General features: G+C 32.2%; 2 protein-coding genes and 1 long non-coding RNA gene across 3 annotated transcripts; 2 read left to right on the top strand and 1 right to left on the bottom strand.

Moving 5' to 3' along the window:
* Window positions 1-2,228: 2,228 nt before the first annotated feature.
* LOC148274090 (uncharacterized) lies at window positions 2,229-10,362 on the bottom strand. The gene is made up of 3 exons (XR_015824381.1): window positions 10,119-10,362; window positions 8,591-8,702; window positions 2,229-3,436 (listed from the first exon to the last, which is right to left on the bottom strand). It is a non-coding gene; the product is annotated as an uncharacterized LOC148274090 (long non-coding RNA).
* LOC148274091 (uncharacterized) lies at window positions 6,285-7,641 on the top strand. Its single transcript, XM_088237634.1, has one exon. The coding sequence runs from the start codon at window positions 6,371-6,373 to the stop codon at window positions 7,508-7,510; it is 1,140 nt and encodes a 379-aa protein (XP_088093760.1). The 5' UTR covers window positions 6,285-6,370; the 3' UTR covers window positions 7,511-7,641.
* A 159-nt stretch (window positions 10,363-10,521) lies between the features above and the next one.
* On the top strand, window positions 10,522-21,198 carry barr (non-SMC condensin I complex subunit H). Its single transcript, XM_088237628.1, has 12 exons — window positions 10,522-10,811; window positions 10,930-11,112; window positions 11,945-12,145; window positions 12,775-12,924; window positions 13,264-13,394; window positions 13,670-13,852; window positions 14,479-14,600; window positions 15,830-15,898; window positions 16,314-16,457; window positions 16,725-17,137; window positions 18,809-18,916; window positions 19,897-21,198. Exons 1-12 carry the CDS (start codon window positions 10,737-10,739, stop codon window positions 20,224-20,226), a joined length of 2,109 nt encoding a protein of 702 aa, XP_088093754.1. The 5' UTR covers window positions 10,522-10,736; the 3' UTR covers window positions 20,227-21,198.
* The last annotated feature ends 87 nt before the right edge of the window (window positions 21,199-21,285 follow it).

The following is a 21,285-nucleotide window of genomic DNA, read 5'->3' as shown; positions in this document are numbered from 1 at the left end:
TGTACATTTTCAAGAACCTTTGGCGTATAATTTAATGCTCTAATTTTTACTGAGCACAGAAAAAAAAAACATTGTTTGTATCCAATTTCCTCATTATAATCTCAGCAATGATGACGAAAATACACTAGATTTTCAGGTGAAATTTTCAAAAACATTATTTGGAATAATGCAAAGAATCTTTAAAAAAAGGACAGTTAAATAGTGTAGAGCAAACCTCTTAATCCATTCTCACCGAAGTCCTTGACATTGTCACGAAACTACAACCAAACTTAAAACAAAATACCTTGAAAAAATAAACTGTATGCTCACAAAGATATACCCTGTGTGGGTATACAGTTTATTTTAAAAATAAGGGCAGAATACAATAGATATAAAAAACTTTTACCCATGGCTCTTGCGGTATCAGGGAAAAATAAGTTAATTAATTTGTTTTGTTGTTTAGCAATAAGAATTTCCCTGGTGGAATGAACAATGCATTCAGGATAAAAAATAGCCTGCATCGATTACAGGTTGTCCAACTATAGCTCTACAAAATATACTCTATGACAACGTAGCATAGTTATTCTATTTTAATATTAATTAATTTTTTCACTAAGAATTTTCCCAAAGGAGTGAGATTTTTTCCGGATACAAATTACCCTACAATACTTGTCAAATTTACGGCCATCCCTATGCAAAAATCACTTTAATCGGTCGCTCCATTGCGACGTGAAATAATTCATTTTTCCTATATGAATTTTCTTAGGGTAGTGATATTTTTTCTCAGGGTGAAAAGTAGCCTATGACACTTCTCAACTCTCCAGCTATGTCCATGCAAAAAATAGCATTGATTCGTCACTCCGTTGTGACGTGAAAAATACACAGACAAACTCAATTTCGCACTTATAATATTAGTATAAAAGTATGGATATTTTTCTGTATGTTGGCATCATCGGATGAAAAACAAAACATTAAAATTTCAAAATGTATTTATTTAGACATAAATGTTTTCTTAAATCGAACTCCATTTACATATCGTCAACAGAACTATAGACGGGGTCTATGTTCAAGGCGCATAGAAGGAATACGGTAATGCGTTTCGAAGCTACTTGGTTGAGTTTGCTAAATAACACAAAATAAACATAAAATATAAATTTGTACTCACATACGTCTAGTAAAATATTTATTTATTTATATGTTTCAAAAACGTTTCAAAAACTAACAAATGATATGGTGGATGTAGTGTTAAATATATTTACTTAATATGGAACCTTTTTTTTTTTTAAACTTGATTGATTAAATGCCATTTTTGTGAGAGCTTTTATTGAATCTCGAATGTTGAATGGTTTTTTGTTTCGACCTTTTAAAATATTGTTTATATTTTTACACCATTTGTTTATTATAAAAGTCACTGTATATTTTACGATACAAGTTGTTAATAAATCTTTATGTTTACTACAATGCATCCAATTGAAATTTACATAATTGAAAACGGTAGCTTTGATTATTTCAAATAATAATGAATTTTCACACACTTCCTTCAATAAGTATTTTGTTATATGCTGAATATTTGCAATACTAAAAATAAAATTATATGATGGTCGATTTACTTTAAATTTATATTCATGTTGTGTACTTAAAGTAGATTTGTGTGGATAGAGTACACAACAAATTTTGCAATCGTGACAATTTCTAATTATCTTGAAAATTTTCTTAAATGTAAATCCGGAAGCACCTTTAACGTTAATTACAGCAGTTTTTAAACTAAGGAATACTTGATCTATGTTTGGGATTGTTTTTACCAGAACAGTGCCTTGCTTGCCGGTAAAGTTTTGCAAATTACTAATGGAATGTGCTGATTCACCTTCATAATTTAATGGTAACGTAGAATTGACTGATCGATCACAATAATATTTAAGCGAATGGGCTGACACCAGATTGCATATCAACGATGATTTATATGCAATGGAAAATAATTTTGGTGAAGGTTTAGGAACCTCGCAACTTCTGATTGATTCAAACAACAGTTTAATACATTTCTGACTTAATTTACTGCATACAAAATTAGACAGAAATTTATTTTCTACGTATATCCCTGCAATTCCATCTAAAGTCAAAAGCCAATTATCAATTAGAGGAATATTGATTAATTCATTATTTGACTTATTCACAAAACTCATGGTAGATAGAATTTTAGAAGATTCATTCCAAATTCCTAAATGTGGACTATTTGCAGTAATAACGTGATATTTTTTTTTGTCTTTAGGAAATTTTTCTGAAGCATAAACGGTTTTAAAAAGGGTTTCAAAAAAAGTAAGAATATGGCCTGTATGTAAGGGATTATTTTTAAACAGATCCGGTTTATGCTCATAAAACATTTCAAGCATGGCTGATATTTTATCGCTAAATATTAGAGGCACAGATTCAATATTCTCTTTATTAATTTTATCTGCTACTATATCAATATCGGCAACTTTAAACATTTGTTCAAAGTTATTACCACTGAAGTTGTAAAGTACCATTAGATCTTCCCAGGATGCTAAATGCTTAACTCCATTCTCAAAATAAATCAAGTCTTTATTGGAGAAATTATTTCTTAAACCTTTCATAAGGCTAGCGGGATCAAATAAAGGGAATACTTTATTATCATTTATCAGAAAGTATCCTTTCCCACGATTCGGTTGAATTCCACTTAACAATCCTTGGACAAGTCTACGGTTACTGATTCTATCATCGCAAACAGTTGCAACAGGTTTCAGACCGCAATCTGCAACTTTTCTTAAAACTATTAACACCGTTTCTCTTAAGTCTGAATCGCTAACTTCTTTTTCAAAAAGAGAATAAAAAATTGGTCGTTGGAACGGAGAAAAAATACCATGTACCATAAAAACTAGAGCTCGGTCAGAAAAATTTTTTCTCCTTGAACAGCCAAAATCTTCAAATCCTTCAATGAATCCGGCTTTTAAATTGAAATTCAGGTGTGGAGATAAAGGCATATCATCAAACAAAACAAAAACATACCTGTCTTGCTCAGAAAATAATTGTGTTTCAGCCTCGAGATTCTTAAAAAATTCATAATTTATCCCGGGTCGGAGGTCGATGAAGTTTAATTCTTTTTTTAACTTAAGTGGAGAAGGTAGCAAAAACAAAGGGGCTAAGAACCTGTAGCACTTTGGACTTTCAATATATAATGCTATTGCTGAGGTTAAGTCTTCACGATTACATTTCATGTTCTTAGGTGTTTGTTTTGTTTGCGCTTTTATGAATCGAGAGGAGACTGTATTTAAAGTGGAGAGATATTGTTTTAATCCTTTCTCATTTTTATATTTTTTAGCTGCGATTATACGATCTTTCAGAGAACAGCCCTTTTGTTGGGCTTGTTTTAACCGACGGCGAGTGTTCAAAATTTGAGTGCAGCGTCGACTTCTTTTAATCTTTTCAAAGGAGTCATCATTATCTGGAATAAAAAACAATAAACATCTTAATGTTAACTGAGACAAATCATAAGCCCTGTTAATGCCTAAACTTCCCTATTACCTTCTCAAAAATGTTCCCCATCTCTGTTGCAATATGTTAATGTTCATTATTATTATTAATATATATAAACCAGTTCCAGATTGTCTAAACCATTTTCAAAATTAGAAAATAAAAGAAAAGGGTTTTCATAAAGTAAATAACTAAAAAATAAATAATGTGTTTGATCATTTGAATACTAAAACTTTTAAATATTTATAATAAAATTTACCAAGAACATAGCACAAAAACAATTACTGATTTGTATCCCTTTTTGCTTTCCTTCCTTCCTTACACTTATCCTTATTTCCACTTTACATTTTTTGATGACTCGTTCTACTTTTTATATTGCTTTGTTGATTACTTTCATTTATACTTTATATGCAATGTGTAAATTATTAACACATTGTAGTCGGGCGCTTCGAACAATAGACTCTAGCCTATAGCGGGTGTTTTTCGCGATTAGCGCAAAAATATATCGCTTTCTTAAAATTGACACAATTTCTAAACCAAATAATATTTTTGATCGAAATTTTCAAAGAAATCATATTTGACATTTGATCATCAAAAATAAATAAATTTAGGTAAAAAGTGGTCAATAATTGGTTTTACTTTGCATAATCGGTCGGAACTATCTATGATTTCTTCATTGTTAGAAAAATGCCACGCTTTCCATATCTGCCGAAACCGGTCTCTGGACATCGTTTTAGCAAAATAAGGAGTTTCGGTTGTTGGTTCAGTAGACCAGTACTCGTCCCTTATATCCTTTCGAACTTGTCCCATCAAAATAATCAGCCCCAAAAACTTTTTCATTTCTTTCAAAGTAATATTTTTCCACTTTCCCGATTTTTTATATAATTTGTAATTATGTGAGTTTTGGTGGTAATATCTATTTGATTCGTTTATAAAATATTCAAACAAATCATCACCGATAAATAACTCTATCGCATCACTTACAGTTTGAGGACAATGGACATTTGAATTCAAACCGCGGCGGCCTAAAAACGATTCCAGAACTGGAGGATTATCAAACGATGACCACTCGTCCACATCCTCATCTGAGCTCGTCTTCGAATCAGAATCACTTTCAATAGTGCGACGGTGAAACGTTCTAGGTCTTGGTATTTGTTCATCATCACTCGGTTCTTTGTCTGACAACTCTTCAATGTCATCATTCCATGAACAATTAGATAAATTGTCGGCATACACTTCATCGTCACTATCATTGGCTTGTAAAGACATTTTTGTAGGGGTAACGTCCTATACAATGCTAATATATTCAAATAAGAAAATACCAAACAGTAAACAAAACAGTGCGAGCGGTATGAAAAATAGTCCAATACGTGAAATGACTCAAACTAAACTGGAGATTGAGATCGCATAAAACTCTAGATTTCTGGCGACGCCTTTACAAGTGGCACACTAGCCAATCCGGACAAGGCATCTCAAATAACGTTGACAGACTGTCGCCTAGCACCCCAGGTAGCAAATCACCCTTCAAGGCGTTTTATTTCACGCTGATAACAAACCCGTTTAATGCCGTTTCCCGCCAACAACCGACAGTCGACAAAAACGGCATTTGCCGTGTCCCGCGGTTGACCGACAGTCCGCGAAAAACGGCAAATGCCGTGTCCCGACGACAATGTGTTAAAACAATTATATTTTTGTACTATATGTTCTATTGATTTTATATTGCTTTGTTGATTACTTTCATTTATACTTTATATGCAATGTGTAAATTATTAAAACAATTATATTTTTGTACTATATGTTCTATTGATTTTAATGATATTAATACTTTGTATACTGGTTTATAGATTGAATTTTTCTACTGACATTTCTTGGTGGAACTACATTTTAATCATAATACATATACCGTTTTATTCCACTTTCATTTATAAATTTTTATCAGTGACGGGTTTTGTCGTGACTGATCGATTTATAAATAAAAGTGGAATAAAACTATTTTTCTAGATTGTTATTCTATGTCATAATAATTTGATCTATTTTATTTTACTATGTATTTTTATTGTTATTTATTGTGGCTTGACACGGGCATAGCCTAAAAAGCCTTAATAAGTTCATAAATATTTAATTTTGTAATTTTGAATGAATAAATAAATAAAACTACATACGTATTTTTATTATTAAAATACTGGTTTATGTTTGTTTCTTTATAGGTATGATTTATTTTCTATTACTTTTATAAGCTTTAAATGTTATTTCTTAAATTCAATTGTTATTTTTCATATTGTAGCATATTAAATTATTATTATCAAAGTACAGCTTGTCAATTTAGAGTTGAAAATATTAAAAGTGGAACTACGAAATTTGTAGACTGGCAACACCAATATTTAATTGTCCAAAGTATCAAACACATTTTGTTTAGCGTCGGCGTACGAGTTTTCATGTGATATTGATATTTAAATTGGCTTTATGTATTTTTAAAATTTCACTAATTATAAAAACTATTATCAACATGAATAAAACAATAAAAAGTGGCACTAGGGAGGTAATTTTTAACGTTTTTCAACATTGTTTAGAAGAATGTAAAGCCGAAAAAATCTCAATGGATATAACGACGTTTATGGGCGAACTTCCAAGATGACTGGTATGTATTAAAGGTTTTGCTATTTATTTTTTATTCTGTAACAGTTTGAAATGATATATTGAGCACTGTTGCTTGAAAACACTTGAAAATTACTTTTTATTTGAGATTATGTTTACTTGCTGTTGTGACAGTTCTCTTTGAGCATAATGACACTGTAAATGCAGAATACTGTAAACAATATATAACAAAAAATATTTTTAGTAAAAATATTTTCAGTTTTATTTGAATAATAACAATTTGAATGCATTTTATTTCAATTTTTCAAACATGTTTTATTGTTTTATTTTATTTACATATATATATATATACAATATTGTTGGCTCTCATAATTATATTCTTTTTATAAATCTTTTTGCAGGTAAATCAGAAAGTACCATCAGGCGAATTGTCAAGGAGAGTGAAACAAATGGGGGTGAATTCCAAACTCCAGGCAAAATAAGAAAGGGTCGCCCTCCGAAAGCTTTAGATAATTTTGATATCAGTGCTATTCGTCAGAAGGTACATTTTTTTTATACAGTTCGAAAGGAAGTTCCCACGTTGAGAAATTTGTTAGCTGTATTAAAAGAAGACATGGAAACTGATGGTAGTCACGAATATTTAAGAAAAACCTTAATGTCGATTGGTTTTGAGTATAAAAAATGCAAGACAAACCGTGAAATTCTTATAGAAAAAACAAATGTTGCAGCGAAGAGAGAAGCGTATTTAAAAGTTATTATGGATAATAGAATGTTGCCGGAAGAGCTGAGAAAAGATATTGTTTATTTAGATGAAAGTTATATACATTCTTCATATAAACTGAAAAAATGTTGGCAATCGGTGAATGTGAGTGGAGAGCGGAATGAAATTTCAAAAGGTAAAAGATGGATTATAGTGCACGCTGGAAGCGAAAAAGGTTTCGTGCCTGATGCGCTCTTGATTTTCAGTGGAAATAACGCAAAGGAAGACTATCACTCTGAAATGAATGGGCATAATTTCAGAAAATGGGTGGTGGAAAGACTTATTCCAAATTTATCAGAACCATCTATTATTGTTATGGATAACGCACCTTATCATTCCATAATTGTTAACAAAGCACCAACATCGGCAACAAAAATTAATGATATCAAATATTGGCTGTTAGAAAATAACATCCCCTTTGATCCATCATTAAGGAAACCTTCATTGTTAATATTGGTTAGACAACACAAGCCAGAGCCCATATATGAAATAGATGAATTACTAGGAGAACATGGTCACACCGTGGTAAGGCTTCCACCTTATCACTGTGACTTGAATCCCATAGAATTAATATGGGCTTTGGCAAAACGAAAAGTTGCTCAAAGAAACACAGGAAATGGAAACAATATAAAGGAACTGACTGAAAATGCATTTCATGACATAAGCTCCGAAAACTGGAGAAATTGTTGACAGCATGTAGAAAAAATTGAAAAAAAGTATTATGAGGATGGAAACACCTTGTATGGAAATATTGATGACTTGATAATTCAAGTACATAACGGTGACAGCGACACCTGCGACACAGAAGATGAAGCTGAACTCAGTTTTATAGAAGAAGATCCATTTTTGGGTGTTGAGTTTTTAGATTCTGAATCTGACTCTCAATGAGATATAAATATGTTTTTTATCTATATATATATATTATAAAGAAGAGTGTCCGTCGGTCTGTCCGTTTGTATTCTATACAAATCTTTAAAACACGAGGAATGTCACCGTCTACATGAAACCACCTTATATTATATTTATAGTTACATGTTATTATTTTTTTTCTACCAACTTGTGTTAAAAAACATTAACAATTCTATCTTTACTGTATGTTTCGATAATAAAAATATTTTACTATTAAGTTATGTTTGTATGTTATTTATTGTATTTTATTTAATTTTGAGATCAGTGGGTACCTATTTATATTGCAATGAAAAAATATTTTTGTGTAATTAATATTTTATAAAATTGTAGGGTACACAGCTTTACATTTCCAGTGGCTCCCTCCCTTGTTTTCTTCTCTTTATTGACAGACTAATATTAATGTTATTTCTTGCATTTGGATTGTTTTTTATTTTTTATTTTATATTGTATCATATGAAATTACTGATTATTTTAATTTACTTCGTATTTTGTTGTTGTTAATTATTATGGCTTAACACAGTCACAATATGTACACAAATGTAATTTGAAATGCCGTTGCGTTGCCTAGTATGTGAAATAATTCAGTCAGATGAATCTCTTCGCAACAATAAAGGTTTCAGCTCTTTAACTTCACTAAAATCAACAAATGGAAGAATTTAAGAAATATAGATGTTCAAACATAGGCAAAATGGTGAATGTTACACAGTGTGTAAAGTGGTCACTTAAACCAGCCAATGACAGGTCATAAGCCCTGTAAGTGCCTAGACTCCCATATTCCCTTATTTAAGGTATTCTCCATCCCTGTTGTGATTTGTTCATTTGAAATAAATAAATGAATAAAATAAAAATAAATAAATTTACCTTCAAAGCATTCAGGTGTCAATTTCATGGGGGTCCAATCATTAGTGGGATTAGACATGGCTCAGATTAATAATTCTATAGTTTAGGTGTTTGAGGGCGTCTGTCTCCAAACCTGGAATAGGAAGACAAATTGAAAAGGATATAAAATATTACACAGTACCTAAAAGCGGTGTCCTGACAGTTCTACTTAGGGACCAACAAACCGAAGCCACGAAATATTGATTAAATTTTGTATAAAATATATTTTTTAATGAATAACAAGTTGACACTTAAATATTGATTAAATTTTTTGTTGAATACATTTTTACTAGATCCTCCAAATAAACAAACAAAATGCGTGACATTCACGTGATCGAATAGGGGCCAGTTTTTTAATCCCAATTATTAATATCTCTTGCTCTCCCTTTTAAAAAACCTTTGTATTTAATGTTTTCCAATAAGTTAGTAGGTACACGAAAAATGCGTAATAGACAATTTAATATACCAGACCAAAACAGATATTTAATAAATCCTTATGGGGTCCTTATGTACATTATTTCGGATTACGAAGTTAATGATTTTAGTTGATAGTGAAGTGATATTATTGTGATGTCAGCTTCGTGGTGTAGTAATCAGCGTCTCGGGTTCGATTCCCGACATGGTTGACATGAAACATTTATTTGAAATATGTTCTTACACTACAATATTTCAAAGGCCCTGGACTGGCACATGAAGCGGGAGACTGACCATCTTCCCTTCATGCAATAAAAATGATCGATATGCGCTCCGATTGGTGTACCAATGCAGTGCCCTATACACTATTAGGTGCAGAAATGGAATAATGATGATCATTGTGATTCGTCAGTGACCGAGCGGATATAAAATACAGTTCTAAGTAACCAGCCAAATTCAAATAAAAGTTTTAATTAATATATATTTTTTAAATAGCATGTAACCTGCTAATTTCGATATTACTACATACATCGTTATCAGGACTTTACAATTAAAAGTGAAAAAAGTTATTTAAGTATATTTTCTTTTTAAAATCCTAGTTTCAAATTAGGATTAAAATGTAAACATACCATCTAAAAAAATATATTAAGAGTTACAAAAAACAAACCTTTACCTTACGTTTGTTGTAACATTTAACAGTGCATAGGGCACAGCATTGAAACAAATGTTCTCTCACCTTTGCAAGGTTGACATAAAATATTGGTTTGAAAGGTGGTTTTACAATGCAGTATTTCATTGCTCCTAGACCGGCACTTGAAGCGCAAGACTGATCACTTTACCTTCATGATCGAGATACGTTGCATTCGGTTCTGGGGTTCGAACCTCACCCTGCTCTACCAAAATTTTATTCCCATTTTACTATCATGGTTATTTATCACCTCAGACTCCTCGGAGTAATAATTAATTAGAGAAGCTCTTTAGATAAAATTTTTGTTTTGGTTTTTGGTGAATGCGAACTGTAAACCATGTAAAGTAGACCAAATAGTTAGTAGTGATTACTGAAAAAACGATGAACAATAATCATTATTTTACCTACCTAGTTTTCAAAATATTTTTGACTCCAGGGATTGCAATCACAACCGCCCATGCGCTATGTAGCTGCCGCTGGGATGTTTAATGTTTTTGTTTAGCTCCCTCAAAGAGATTTTCTCGAAAATGGCAATATAATATTTTTAAAATCGACCAAAATAATAAAAACTAGTCGCGCAGATAATATGTATTTTGAATTCCTGCTGTCTGTTTTTTTTTTCTGCGCATCAAACACTGCGCATTTCGATATTATTTACTATTAGCCAACATATGGATATAAACTCTATATCCTTCTCTTTCTTTTCTTTGTGTAATTTCATGTTTTTCTAACTAACATGCTGATAATAATGGGGTTTGTTGTACTGTATTCTATTTAACGGATAGTTAAAAAAATGTTCAACAGCCAAGCAGAAAATTAAAAATGAAATTCAAATTGACAGCCTGGGATAAAGCTTCATTTGTTTAATTTCTAGTTTTCCGTTGTGGTTAGTTTGTTGTTAACAACTTAGAAACATTATTTGGGTTCATTAAATTAGTTCTCGTTATTCAATATTTGTAAAACGCAAAAAATCAAATCATTTACACATTTTTATCGTGATTCTTATGCCAGTAGTTGACATCAATTATGAAAACTAACGAAGGTAGCCCGCGGAGAAGGAGTCTTGTCAACAGAGTATCACTAATAGCCAGGAAAAATGAGGTATTGTTTGAAATGTTGTTGTATGATACATAATATTCAAAGTGTTTGATATTTTATGTTTAAATATACCGGTAAGATGGAGTAGCAATTGATAAAGTGTGTAAAATATGCGCCTTAGGATGAAAATGATGATGAAGCCGAAAGAGCGGCTTTACTCGCTGAAGATAGATCAAGAGCAACATCGCAGTTTAGTACGCCGCAGACTTCATCAACTCCTCGCGGTGTGGTATCTACTTCAAGTTCCATTAACTCACCACAGAAAGAGCACTTCCAAGGTTGTTTGAAACTTTATGCAGAAAATGTAAGCTTTGTTCTTTAATTAATCTGTTTAAAATTTGTAGTAGAGATATTTTAATATCGTTTGATAAATACAAATGTTCTTGCAAAATGAGTAATATATTTTAACCTTCTGAATCTTGAATAATTGAAACCATCGAACGACAAACTATAAATTAGTTTGGCATCTTGTTTTACTAATTATTTATTTACAAAGACCATAGGACGAAAGTTCTGTATTGAGTTGGGATGAATAGATAACAATGAAATTATATAAAAATAAAACAAATCAATTTTTATAAATGTGTGCGAAGGTTTACTCGGTCACTGTTTTCAATATGTTTCTTTTTTGGGTGATACCGTTTGTGTTGGGTTTTCTCAGATTTTTCTATACATATTTTTCGTGTCCAGGCGGATGAAGAATACAGTTCTGCGTGTGAAATAGAACGTGTGACGTGTGTTTTCGACTCGAAGGCTGCTTAGGTAAAAGTCCTGAATAAGAAAATCGAGTGGAGATAAGTCCATCTCGCTGTATAGTATTTGCCGCATTCACATACCATTCTTGAGGTCCTGGGTTCCATTTCTTGCAGGGTTGACGTAAAATATTGATTTTAAAAGTTGTTGAAACTCCAATATTTCATTGTTCCTGGACTGGCATCTGAAGCGTAGGAATAATCACCTTAGTTTCATGTAACAGATGATCCTACTATATTTGGTTTACCAATGCAGTACCCTATTCACCACTGTGTGCAGATAGGGGGATAATGATGATGATGACATAAGTTTGTTTTTAGTACACTAAAAATATACATGTTAATGAAAAAATACTAAGTCCAATCTCTAATATTATTTGACAGAAAATCAATAAAGAAAATGCGTGGAACTTACAACTTATTGACTTCATGACGGCTATGTTGCGGAAGCATGACTCTCGGATGGAGAATCTTCAAATGGCATCCACGACATTAGATGCTTCCACCAGAATATACTCCTTCAGGGTGGACGCGGTTCATCATGACGTTCTGAAGATGGCCGGTGGACTCTCCAAAGCTGCTCAGGTATCCAATTATAATAATATTTTTAGGTCTTGTGTGTGAAATAATTCATTTAGATGAGTCACACCCACATCAATAAATGTTTCAGCTCTTTTACTTTGCAAAAATCAACAGTGGAAAAATTTAAGAAATATGTATGTTTAAACATAGACTGAGTCATGTCAATAGCGTAGTGGTTGGCACGTTCATTTACCATGCTCGAGGTCTCCGTAAGGGTAGGCAAAAACGATAGACTGTCACTTTACTGGATTATTGTATACAGACTTAATTTCCTCTACATCGGTGTTTTTCAAACATTTTAAATACGCGACTCCTCGAGGCCTTAATTTTATTGTGCTACTCATATGTCAGCGATTTTTACGACATATTCAATTTTCTTTTTTATTTTATTATTAACATATTACAACAGAGGTGAAGAACATTTTATCGAACAGAATATAGAAGTCTAGGCATTTACAGGGCTTATGACCTGTCATTGGCTGGTTTGATGTGATTAGTACTATTCGCCTCATTGATTTGACAAAGAATCACGATTTGACAAAGTGTTGAAAAATTCACAATTACGTATTTTCATGTGCGCACGCTGATTATTCTTCTCTTTACAAACCTATTTGATTTTATTTTCCGTGCAGGGTCGGAGAGGTAAGAAACCTGATGGGGAGGAGGGTGATGAGAATGCGCAAGATCAAGATGGAGAAGTAAATACTCAGACTAAAGCTAAAAAAAAGAAGGCCTCTAAAGGGTCATTATCTACTAATGTAGAGCACCAACTTAATGGGGAGGTAAAACCTTATAAAGCATCATGTTATTCAATATATCCTAAATATTTAAAAGCACTCAAATGTAAGACCAAATTATTACAAAGTAACTTTGTTTCAAAAGGAGTAAAATATTTCAATAACCTTCTACCAGAACTTTAAAAAGATACAAGAGAAACTTGATAAATATCAAAATATCCCTCAAAATATTGGAAACATCAAAAATATTTTCTTCCCAGGAAACAGCTTAAAAAACTGTTTTTTTTTTCTAGTTTGTTGTTAGTCTACAAAATCTAACAATAAGTTTTAAAAGCTTTTACAGTAAAATAATCCTGATTATATATTTATTTTTAAATGTTTCAGGTGGAAATAAATGAATGCATTGATCCATTTTTCGCCCAATTAGCTGCAACTACCGGAGACATGACATCTTCCAACAGAGCCTTTAATGCGACATTACCGATTGATGATAAAACTCTCGGACTAGTACTGAGGTATAATTATATTTTGTGCCATTTTCCGCACATGCTTCTTTTTCTTCATCGTATCGCTCAATGCTGAGAGTCATGGACTCCGAGGATGTCAAGCACTGGGTGTCCATTCCTCCCGGTACTGAGTCAAGTTGAGGTCTGATTTTAATGAAGACGTCATCAATTCCTTTATTTGATCGGTTCATCTTTCAGGAAACTGCCCTTTTGCTTGCTTATGCTGTACATACTATAAAATTATTAGTTTTCGTCTTATTAATATGTTTATTCAAATGGTTTAGGTCTGATTTGCTATTTTTGGATGTAAAAAATCTGTCAACAAAGCCGTTGGATCTGAAGCAGTTGGAACTTTTTGAGATGAAGAAAGATAGTTTTCCGGTTATCAAAGAAAATGATCAGATTTGTGCTCCTTTCCATGGATTTTCACTTACCAACTGGGATCCTGATGATGAAGAAGCTAATATGTAAGTACAGGTGGCGAATTATCTCAATTTAAAAATTAAAATATAACCATGCTTTCATTTTTACTTGTGACATCATCCGTTCTGCATAGTTATGAAATCTGTGGATTTTTTCTGTTATGGTTTTATGGGCGTTTATGATTAGCAAATAATTCGTAAATGACGATGACATAGAAAAGTACTCAAAATGTGTTCAGGTTCAAATTGTTTTTTATTTTTGTGCATTTAGGGAAGTTTTGGCTTACCTGTTGTTATTTATGTCAAAGAAAACATTTCAATATTACAATTTCGTGTAGCACCAGGGTTATTTTTTAAATACGAAATATATTTTGGATATTCTGCAATACTTAATATATGTATTGTAAAATAATTAATTATGTTTTTTTTTTTATTTACATTTTGTGTGTGGACGTAAGTGGCCATTCCTTCCGTATTTCGGCCATTCAAGTAAAATCAAAGGAATGATAATTAAAAATGAAGATATTGTTTTTAACCAAATATTTTAAATTTGAGGTAATTTTCTAAAAGTTTTAAATATCTTGTGCTGTTATGTACTTATGTAACCTTTGATCTATTGCACTTTTTAATCAATATGTATTGCAGTTGTGATTAAATATTTCATATTTCAGGAGAACAGACACCAATAGGTGGGTAGAAAATAACTTAAATTTATCCCAACAAGCCATGGCCTTTGACGTTAACGCAGAAGTGGAGCCATTACCTAATGATATGACCAATCATTTTGACTTTGGTGAGTTTCTTATTATTAACATTAATAACACTTTAAATTTTAAGATTAGTTATAAGAGGCTGTTATAATGTATTACATATTATGTTGACTTACTTTTCTCATTTTTATAACCAGTCACTTGAATCCCTATTTTCGTATCAAATATTTATTATATCATGTACACTACTGAAGTATAGAAAATATTCATGTTATCATCGCCTTACTAACCACCTCTCATATTTAGCAAATGTTGCGTTGCCCTGAACAATTTGAAAATAGCAAATCATGATACACAAGTAAATATTTATGTGAAAAAGAGGTATACATATTAGCTAACTGTGAATCTAGCGTCGCGGGTTCGATCCCCGCCAGTTGCAAGAAAAAAATCCAAGAAACCCAAGGTCTGTTTGTTACTTTATTACGGACATTGTCCATGTATACAATTCATAAGAATAAATATTACAATATAAGAACAGTTAAAAACATTAAAAAATAATTAAAGAAGCATTTTTATTTGTAGTATTCCTTAATAATATGCATGCTTCCACTTTCTATTTTGTTGTATCCCAACTCAACACAGGACTCTTGGCCTCATAGAGCTATTATTTTTTTGTAATAAATGTGTCTTTAAATGAATAAATAAAAAATAATAAAATAAACAAACATAAGGGACATTAAGACAAGGTCTGGACGTTCTGGGTGTTGTAGTATATTTTTCATAACTTCTTTCCATATCCTATTACCCACCTGCTCACAAGCCTTTTAAAGAAGAGGCTTAGCGGGTTATTCCTTTAAAAAAATGAATAGGATTGCGCTTACAAATAAAATGATATTGTTTTGTTTCTCACAGTTGCAGTTGTAATTAAATTATTTTAATATCACACACAATGGCATGTTTCTGCATGGCGTAACTTCTGATTCTGATGAAAGTCTGTTAGAGAATAAAGGCAAAGAAGACAAGTACTCACAAATTGCAATGTGATTTACTTTCAACACGTCTATTTAATTATATGTCATTGACAAACACTGTTTGATTTTCAAAGAAAAGAACCAAAATATATTATTTTTATCTTTTCTTTATTTTTCACATGAGTATTGCTTTTGAATCATCTAAAGCATCTTAATTAAATTGTGTATTATAAAATTTGATGGCATTGATGTTTTTAAAAGAATTCCCATCTTTTATCCAGTCAATGAAGAGTTGTAGTCTTAGCACCCTCAGTTGTTATTTATCCAATTATTTTTTTTAGATGATGATGTACACGGCGTGGAAAGCGATGAGGAAGAGATAGGAGTAATGAAACACGCTATCAGAAATGGTATGCTGTACATATTGTATATCGACTGAAAGGTTTATTATTTCAAACTTTTTTTTACCCAACTCTTGTAAAAGGATTTGAGTTGCAAACGTATGTTACCTTAAATCCTTATGGTGAATAAAACCTCAGCGATTAGTTTAAAATACATTAAAAAGATTAAAACTACTTTTTTTTTAAAAAGTTTGTTGAACCAAGTTAATATTATATCCTTGCTTCAATATTGAATGTACAAATTTTGTTCATAAAGCATTTTGCATAGCTGTTGTTTTCTTTAAAAAGAGAAATGTATTTATTTACCCCCATGGGGCTTTTACATCCATATATGTATCAGTCAGTCACTGGTTCTGAATCCGTAACATTTACACATTTATTTTATAAAGGAAATTTTTAAATCTATAAGCTTTTGTATTTATAGATAAAACAAGAGTAGTTGCACACTTGGTGGATATGCGACCATCATCACAAACTGACGCCTTTCTGGAATACTCCTACAGCAGTGCGGTTATTGGATCATGGGCTGGACCTTCTCACTGGAAACTCAAAAATAATGTCAACAGAAGTAAATAATTTTGTTTTCACACTACAATATTCATATCATAGTCCTCTAGGACTGGCACCTGAAGTGTCAGACTGATCACCTTGCCTTGTACAAAAACATCGGTCGAAACTGTGATCGGTGTACCCAATGCAAAAGGAAGTGTTGCACGTTTAGACTAATGAATAAGGAAATTGTGAATATGATGATTTATGCCATTGCTTTTATTTACTATTTATTTCACTTTCCAGTCATCTGAAATGTGTAATTTTATTCAATAAACATTTTCAGTTTCACGTATGGCTGAGAAAAGTCAAACTATTACAAATGTTATGGTGAAGAAGGCCCCTTCACGCAAAAAGAAACAGTTGGACTTCCTCGGCGAAGGAATGAACTTCAACAGGAAGTGTAACGAGTGTCCCGAGTACTCGTCCATAGTACCGGCCAAGATCATGATTGGCAGGAAAACATTATCGCAGGGCAATGCCTGGAGTGAGAAGAACTTCAAAACTCCCATCGATCGAGGATTCAATATGACGCATTTTAGGAAATTCTACCTCAAACAGAGTGTTGTTCTTAAAACGGTTTACGAAGAGGAACAAAAGAAAGAAAATGACATCAGCAACAGGTTGAGTGACATTAATGACTATGACTATAATAATGACAATGACAATTCCTACTGTCCCAATAGTCAGCCCGATAATGTAAGTGCCGCCGTTACTTTAATGAATTTATTACGATGTATGTATCTAATTTGTAAAACAATGTACCTTACAAAATCTCATTTTTCAATATCTTAAATGAAAGCATCAAAGCCAAATAAATACCCAAAGTTTAATATCGTGTACAAACCGTATGTTTTACCAATAAAATAATTCAATACACCGCATAATATACAAAACATATTGCATACAGACCTTGCTTCCTCTACATTCATACATCTTCTCATTCACGCACGCCGATTATTCCGACTTTTGACATGTCCATCCTTAATTATTTGTTGAATATGGTCATGCCATTTCTTTCTCGGTCTTTCATAATCCATACTTAATATTATACGTCAATATCATCCTTCACGTCTTAACGAAGTGACCGATTGACATATTTTTTTTGCATAGGGATAGCCGAAGAAGTAAAATAGAATACTTTTTTTTTTCATCCCAAATTTAAAAAAATAGAGCAACGTTATTCGAAAATGAGAAGGCTGTAAGGTGGGATGTCTAAAATAATTAATTTGAAATGAATTCTTGTAACATGCGGCCGAAATGTGTACCCACGATTTTTTTTGCCTATGTATCACTATCTCCGCCCCACAACGTTACTCTTCTAACATCGCAGCTGACCGGCTACCCCTGCGCGTTTCATCCCCCGCGGAGGCCCGAAGGAAATCATCCCCACCAGAATAGTTACCAAAGTTCGCCTATAAAAGTTCGTGCACCCGCTATAGAAGGCAGAGTTATTTATCTCAGCTATCATACTGCTTTCATGTATTTTGGAACAGTCATGGTACAAGATACAAGTACAAGTTACAAGCAGCCGCTTTCGTGCATTTTGGAACAGCTCATGTACTTAGTCAGCTTCCTAAGATTATTCTCGATGGAAATTCAAGTAATGAGTTGCATAATACTCACTAAGAAATTAATACGAATGTGCGCTCTTATTTGAGCCCTTCCGTATTTCACTTGCTAGGTAGTTTTATCAACCATTCCTATGAAGCCAGTGCCCGAGCATAATCTTGACACCGGATGTTTGTCCCTTTGTCGAAGTCCGGCGCACGGTCGTAAATCTCATCCGTCAAGTGTAAACAGAATCCCGGTGATTCTCAGCCAGTGAACCCCGCGAATGTCAAACAGTGTTAATAATTATTTTAGTGATTTAATTAGATCATCGCTGTTTTACCGAATTACTGAACAATTAATTATCGAACCTACGTACAATTTTCTTTAATATAAAATAAACATTTAATGACAATTTTTTTGCCATATATTCTTTAAATTTCTAAAATTTACTTGCTCGCTTTATTTATGGTTAGTTTGGTTTGCTTTTCATTTTAGTTTTGTAGTAGGATTTTGGATTTGTGAACAGAATAACGACGCTACGTCACCATAGACTAACGGATAGTCATATTTTTTTATAGGTATATAGTTGGAAGACCAAGCTACTTACAATCCCTCTAAAAATATATCATTCCATCAGAAAAATTCTTTTTGATAAACAAAAACTCTTATTGATAAGCGACACAACTAATTAATTATCAAAACAATTTCTCCCTAATACCACGTGAGCGAAGCCGCGGGTAAAATCTAGTATGTATAAAAACATACATATTATTGTTAAAATTTTAGAATAATTGTGCTAATTTTTTTTCTATTCAGGATGAAGGAGGGCCATGGCTAGATGGAAATGAGGAGTTAGTAGCGGGAGATGTACATAACCAGAACAAGCAGCCTGATAATGGTGATATGGTGGAACCACCAGCTAAGGTAAAATAGGATAAAGACTTACTTTCCCACTAAAAATATGAATAATGTATAGTCTGAAAATATGTTACTGTGGTCCCTCTTATTTATGGTATCTCGTAATAGACGAAGGAAAAATTGACTATGCCTTTTGTTAACGAAAAGGCGGACTGTAGATGAAAATCGAATTTCATTCAGTTTTGTTAATTGGGAAATATTTGAGAAAGGATAGGAATATGGAATGGATACCTACCTTTAATATAGTCTGAATGTTCTTCAATTTCTGGCACTGGATGACAAAATGAACTATAAAATGAGGCAATGTTTTCCACGACGCGCGACGATTCCAACCACTTATCCGATTTTATGTCAAGTCAAAAATGTTGTTAGGTTTTTGTTCTAAATCCGAATCTTCTAATTTTTAATATCTTCTATCTTGATATAAGGATGGGTCAAAGGAAGGATGGGAACGAAAGGTAATAGGCCAGGAATAGTATCGATAAATGCTGTTATTTACTTAACACCTTTAGCAAAAAATTGAAGTCTAAATTCGCTAAGGTTTGATAAAATATACTCACATATTTGGAAATGGTGCCATAATGTAATAGTGCCAGTTATTCTAGGGGGGGGGATCACAGGGGGTAACTATAAAGCTTAGTTTCAGTGATGCCATTATCATATTTAGGGGTTTAAGATCATAAGGAGGTAACTACATGAATATGATTTTGTGATAAATGCAAATATAGATTTTGATCCTATGAAACGGAAAATACGATAATGGCATCACTGAAGCTTAACTCACGATTTTTTTCAATTACCCGCTGTGACCCTAAACTCCCTATTATTATGTTAGAAAATTATTACACAATTTATAAAATGGATGCAAATATTATTCTAATATAAATTGGTGGGTAAAAACATCATGGCTGTATAAGAGTAAAAATGTATAATTTTATTTTAATATTGAGTACCATTATTTTAGTGCCGATTCTCTATTTTTTCAGGTGGCTAAAATATTTATACCCTACGCCATGCGAGCTAAGAAGGTGGATATGAAACAACTGAAGCAAGTCTCGTGGAGAATGTTAACTTACCGAGAAGACGGACCCGATAAGGAAAATGACCCCAACGGCTGTGGGGTAGAACGTGTCAGAGAAACTAACTTTACAAACTTTTATAAAAAATTACCCTTGAAACTTTCCACTAATATGAAGGAATCACTTAGTGTATCATTATCACTTTTGGCCGTGCTGCACTTAGCTAATGAAAAGGGATTGCTCCTCCAAAAAAATGCAGACTTTACAGATTTTAAGATTAGTGAAGAACTAAAATAATTTTGTAAATTAAAATGGGTTCTGCACACTTATTTTGCAGATACAAAACTCGAGATAAAGCTTTTTGGGTACATCACAAATCCTTTTTTCATAGCTTAAGTGAATTCTGTATATTTTGTGTCATGTAATATGTAGATTAAAACCTAAATATATAGGTATCATTCACAGGCCATGTACTTGATTTTTTTAATAGCAGTACAAATTTAATGATGATTTAATGGCCTCCGAATGTACCGTATTAGCCCGAATACAACGCAATATTATTTACTCTAAATATTTTTCTAACACGTTTCTAACGTGAGCAAATGCTGAGAAGTTCCTGATTAGCCTACATTAATATATCCCTCCTGATCCCAATAGTTTAGATAAATTTTAAGATATTTAATTGCAGAAAAATCCACTTTTTGAAATATAAACCTTGTATATTATAAGCAAGGTAAATAATAAAGTAACTCCCATTTAAAAAAAAAAAATATTTTTCTAAAAAAAACATTTGCCTTATATTCGGGGTTAAGATTAACGAATTTTTCCTTTCATTCCTGCTCAAAATATATAGGTCGCGTTATATTCAGGCTAATACAATAATTCAATGAGGAACTTCAGTGCTACAGAAAATTGAATGTAAAATGTTTTCTTATACACGATAAAAGTTTGAGCATTTAATTGTACTGCGAAGTTTCTCAAAAATGTATAAAAAATAATATAAAAAGAACTGCTTTGAATGACATCACAAGTTCAACCAATCAATTACAGCGTTGGCATGTGTTGTGATAGATTTCCGGTTTCTGAAAAGCCATTTTTTTCAACGTTTAGTTTGTTTTGATAGCTACGGGGCTCTACTTTTAAATGTCATGAAAACTCACCGACGAGAACTATTGATATCACGGGCAGACTAATTTCAAAACTTAAAAAAAAAACATAGCGATGAGAATGCGATGTAACAAAAAATAACAAAACCATAAAAACACTGAACTTCCTCATTGTTTATGATGATGCCGCTTTGTCAAATAAACTATATGTATTTTTTTTACAAGATAAACTTGTATTTCATATTGAACA

This window comes from Micrasema longulum, unplaced genomic scaffold (assembly GCF_059751315.1).
Source record: "Micrasema longulum isolate JH-2025_06_02 unplaced genomic scaffold, ASM5975131v1 h1tg001763l, whole genome shotgun sequence".
In the NCBI taxonomy this organism is placed as follows: domain Eukaryota; kingdom Metazoa; phylum Arthropoda; class Insecta; order Trichoptera; family Brachycentridae; genus Micrasema; species Micrasema longulum.
Note: the sequence above shows the minus strand (reverse complement) of the source record. Positions and strands in the feature narration are given on the sequence as shown.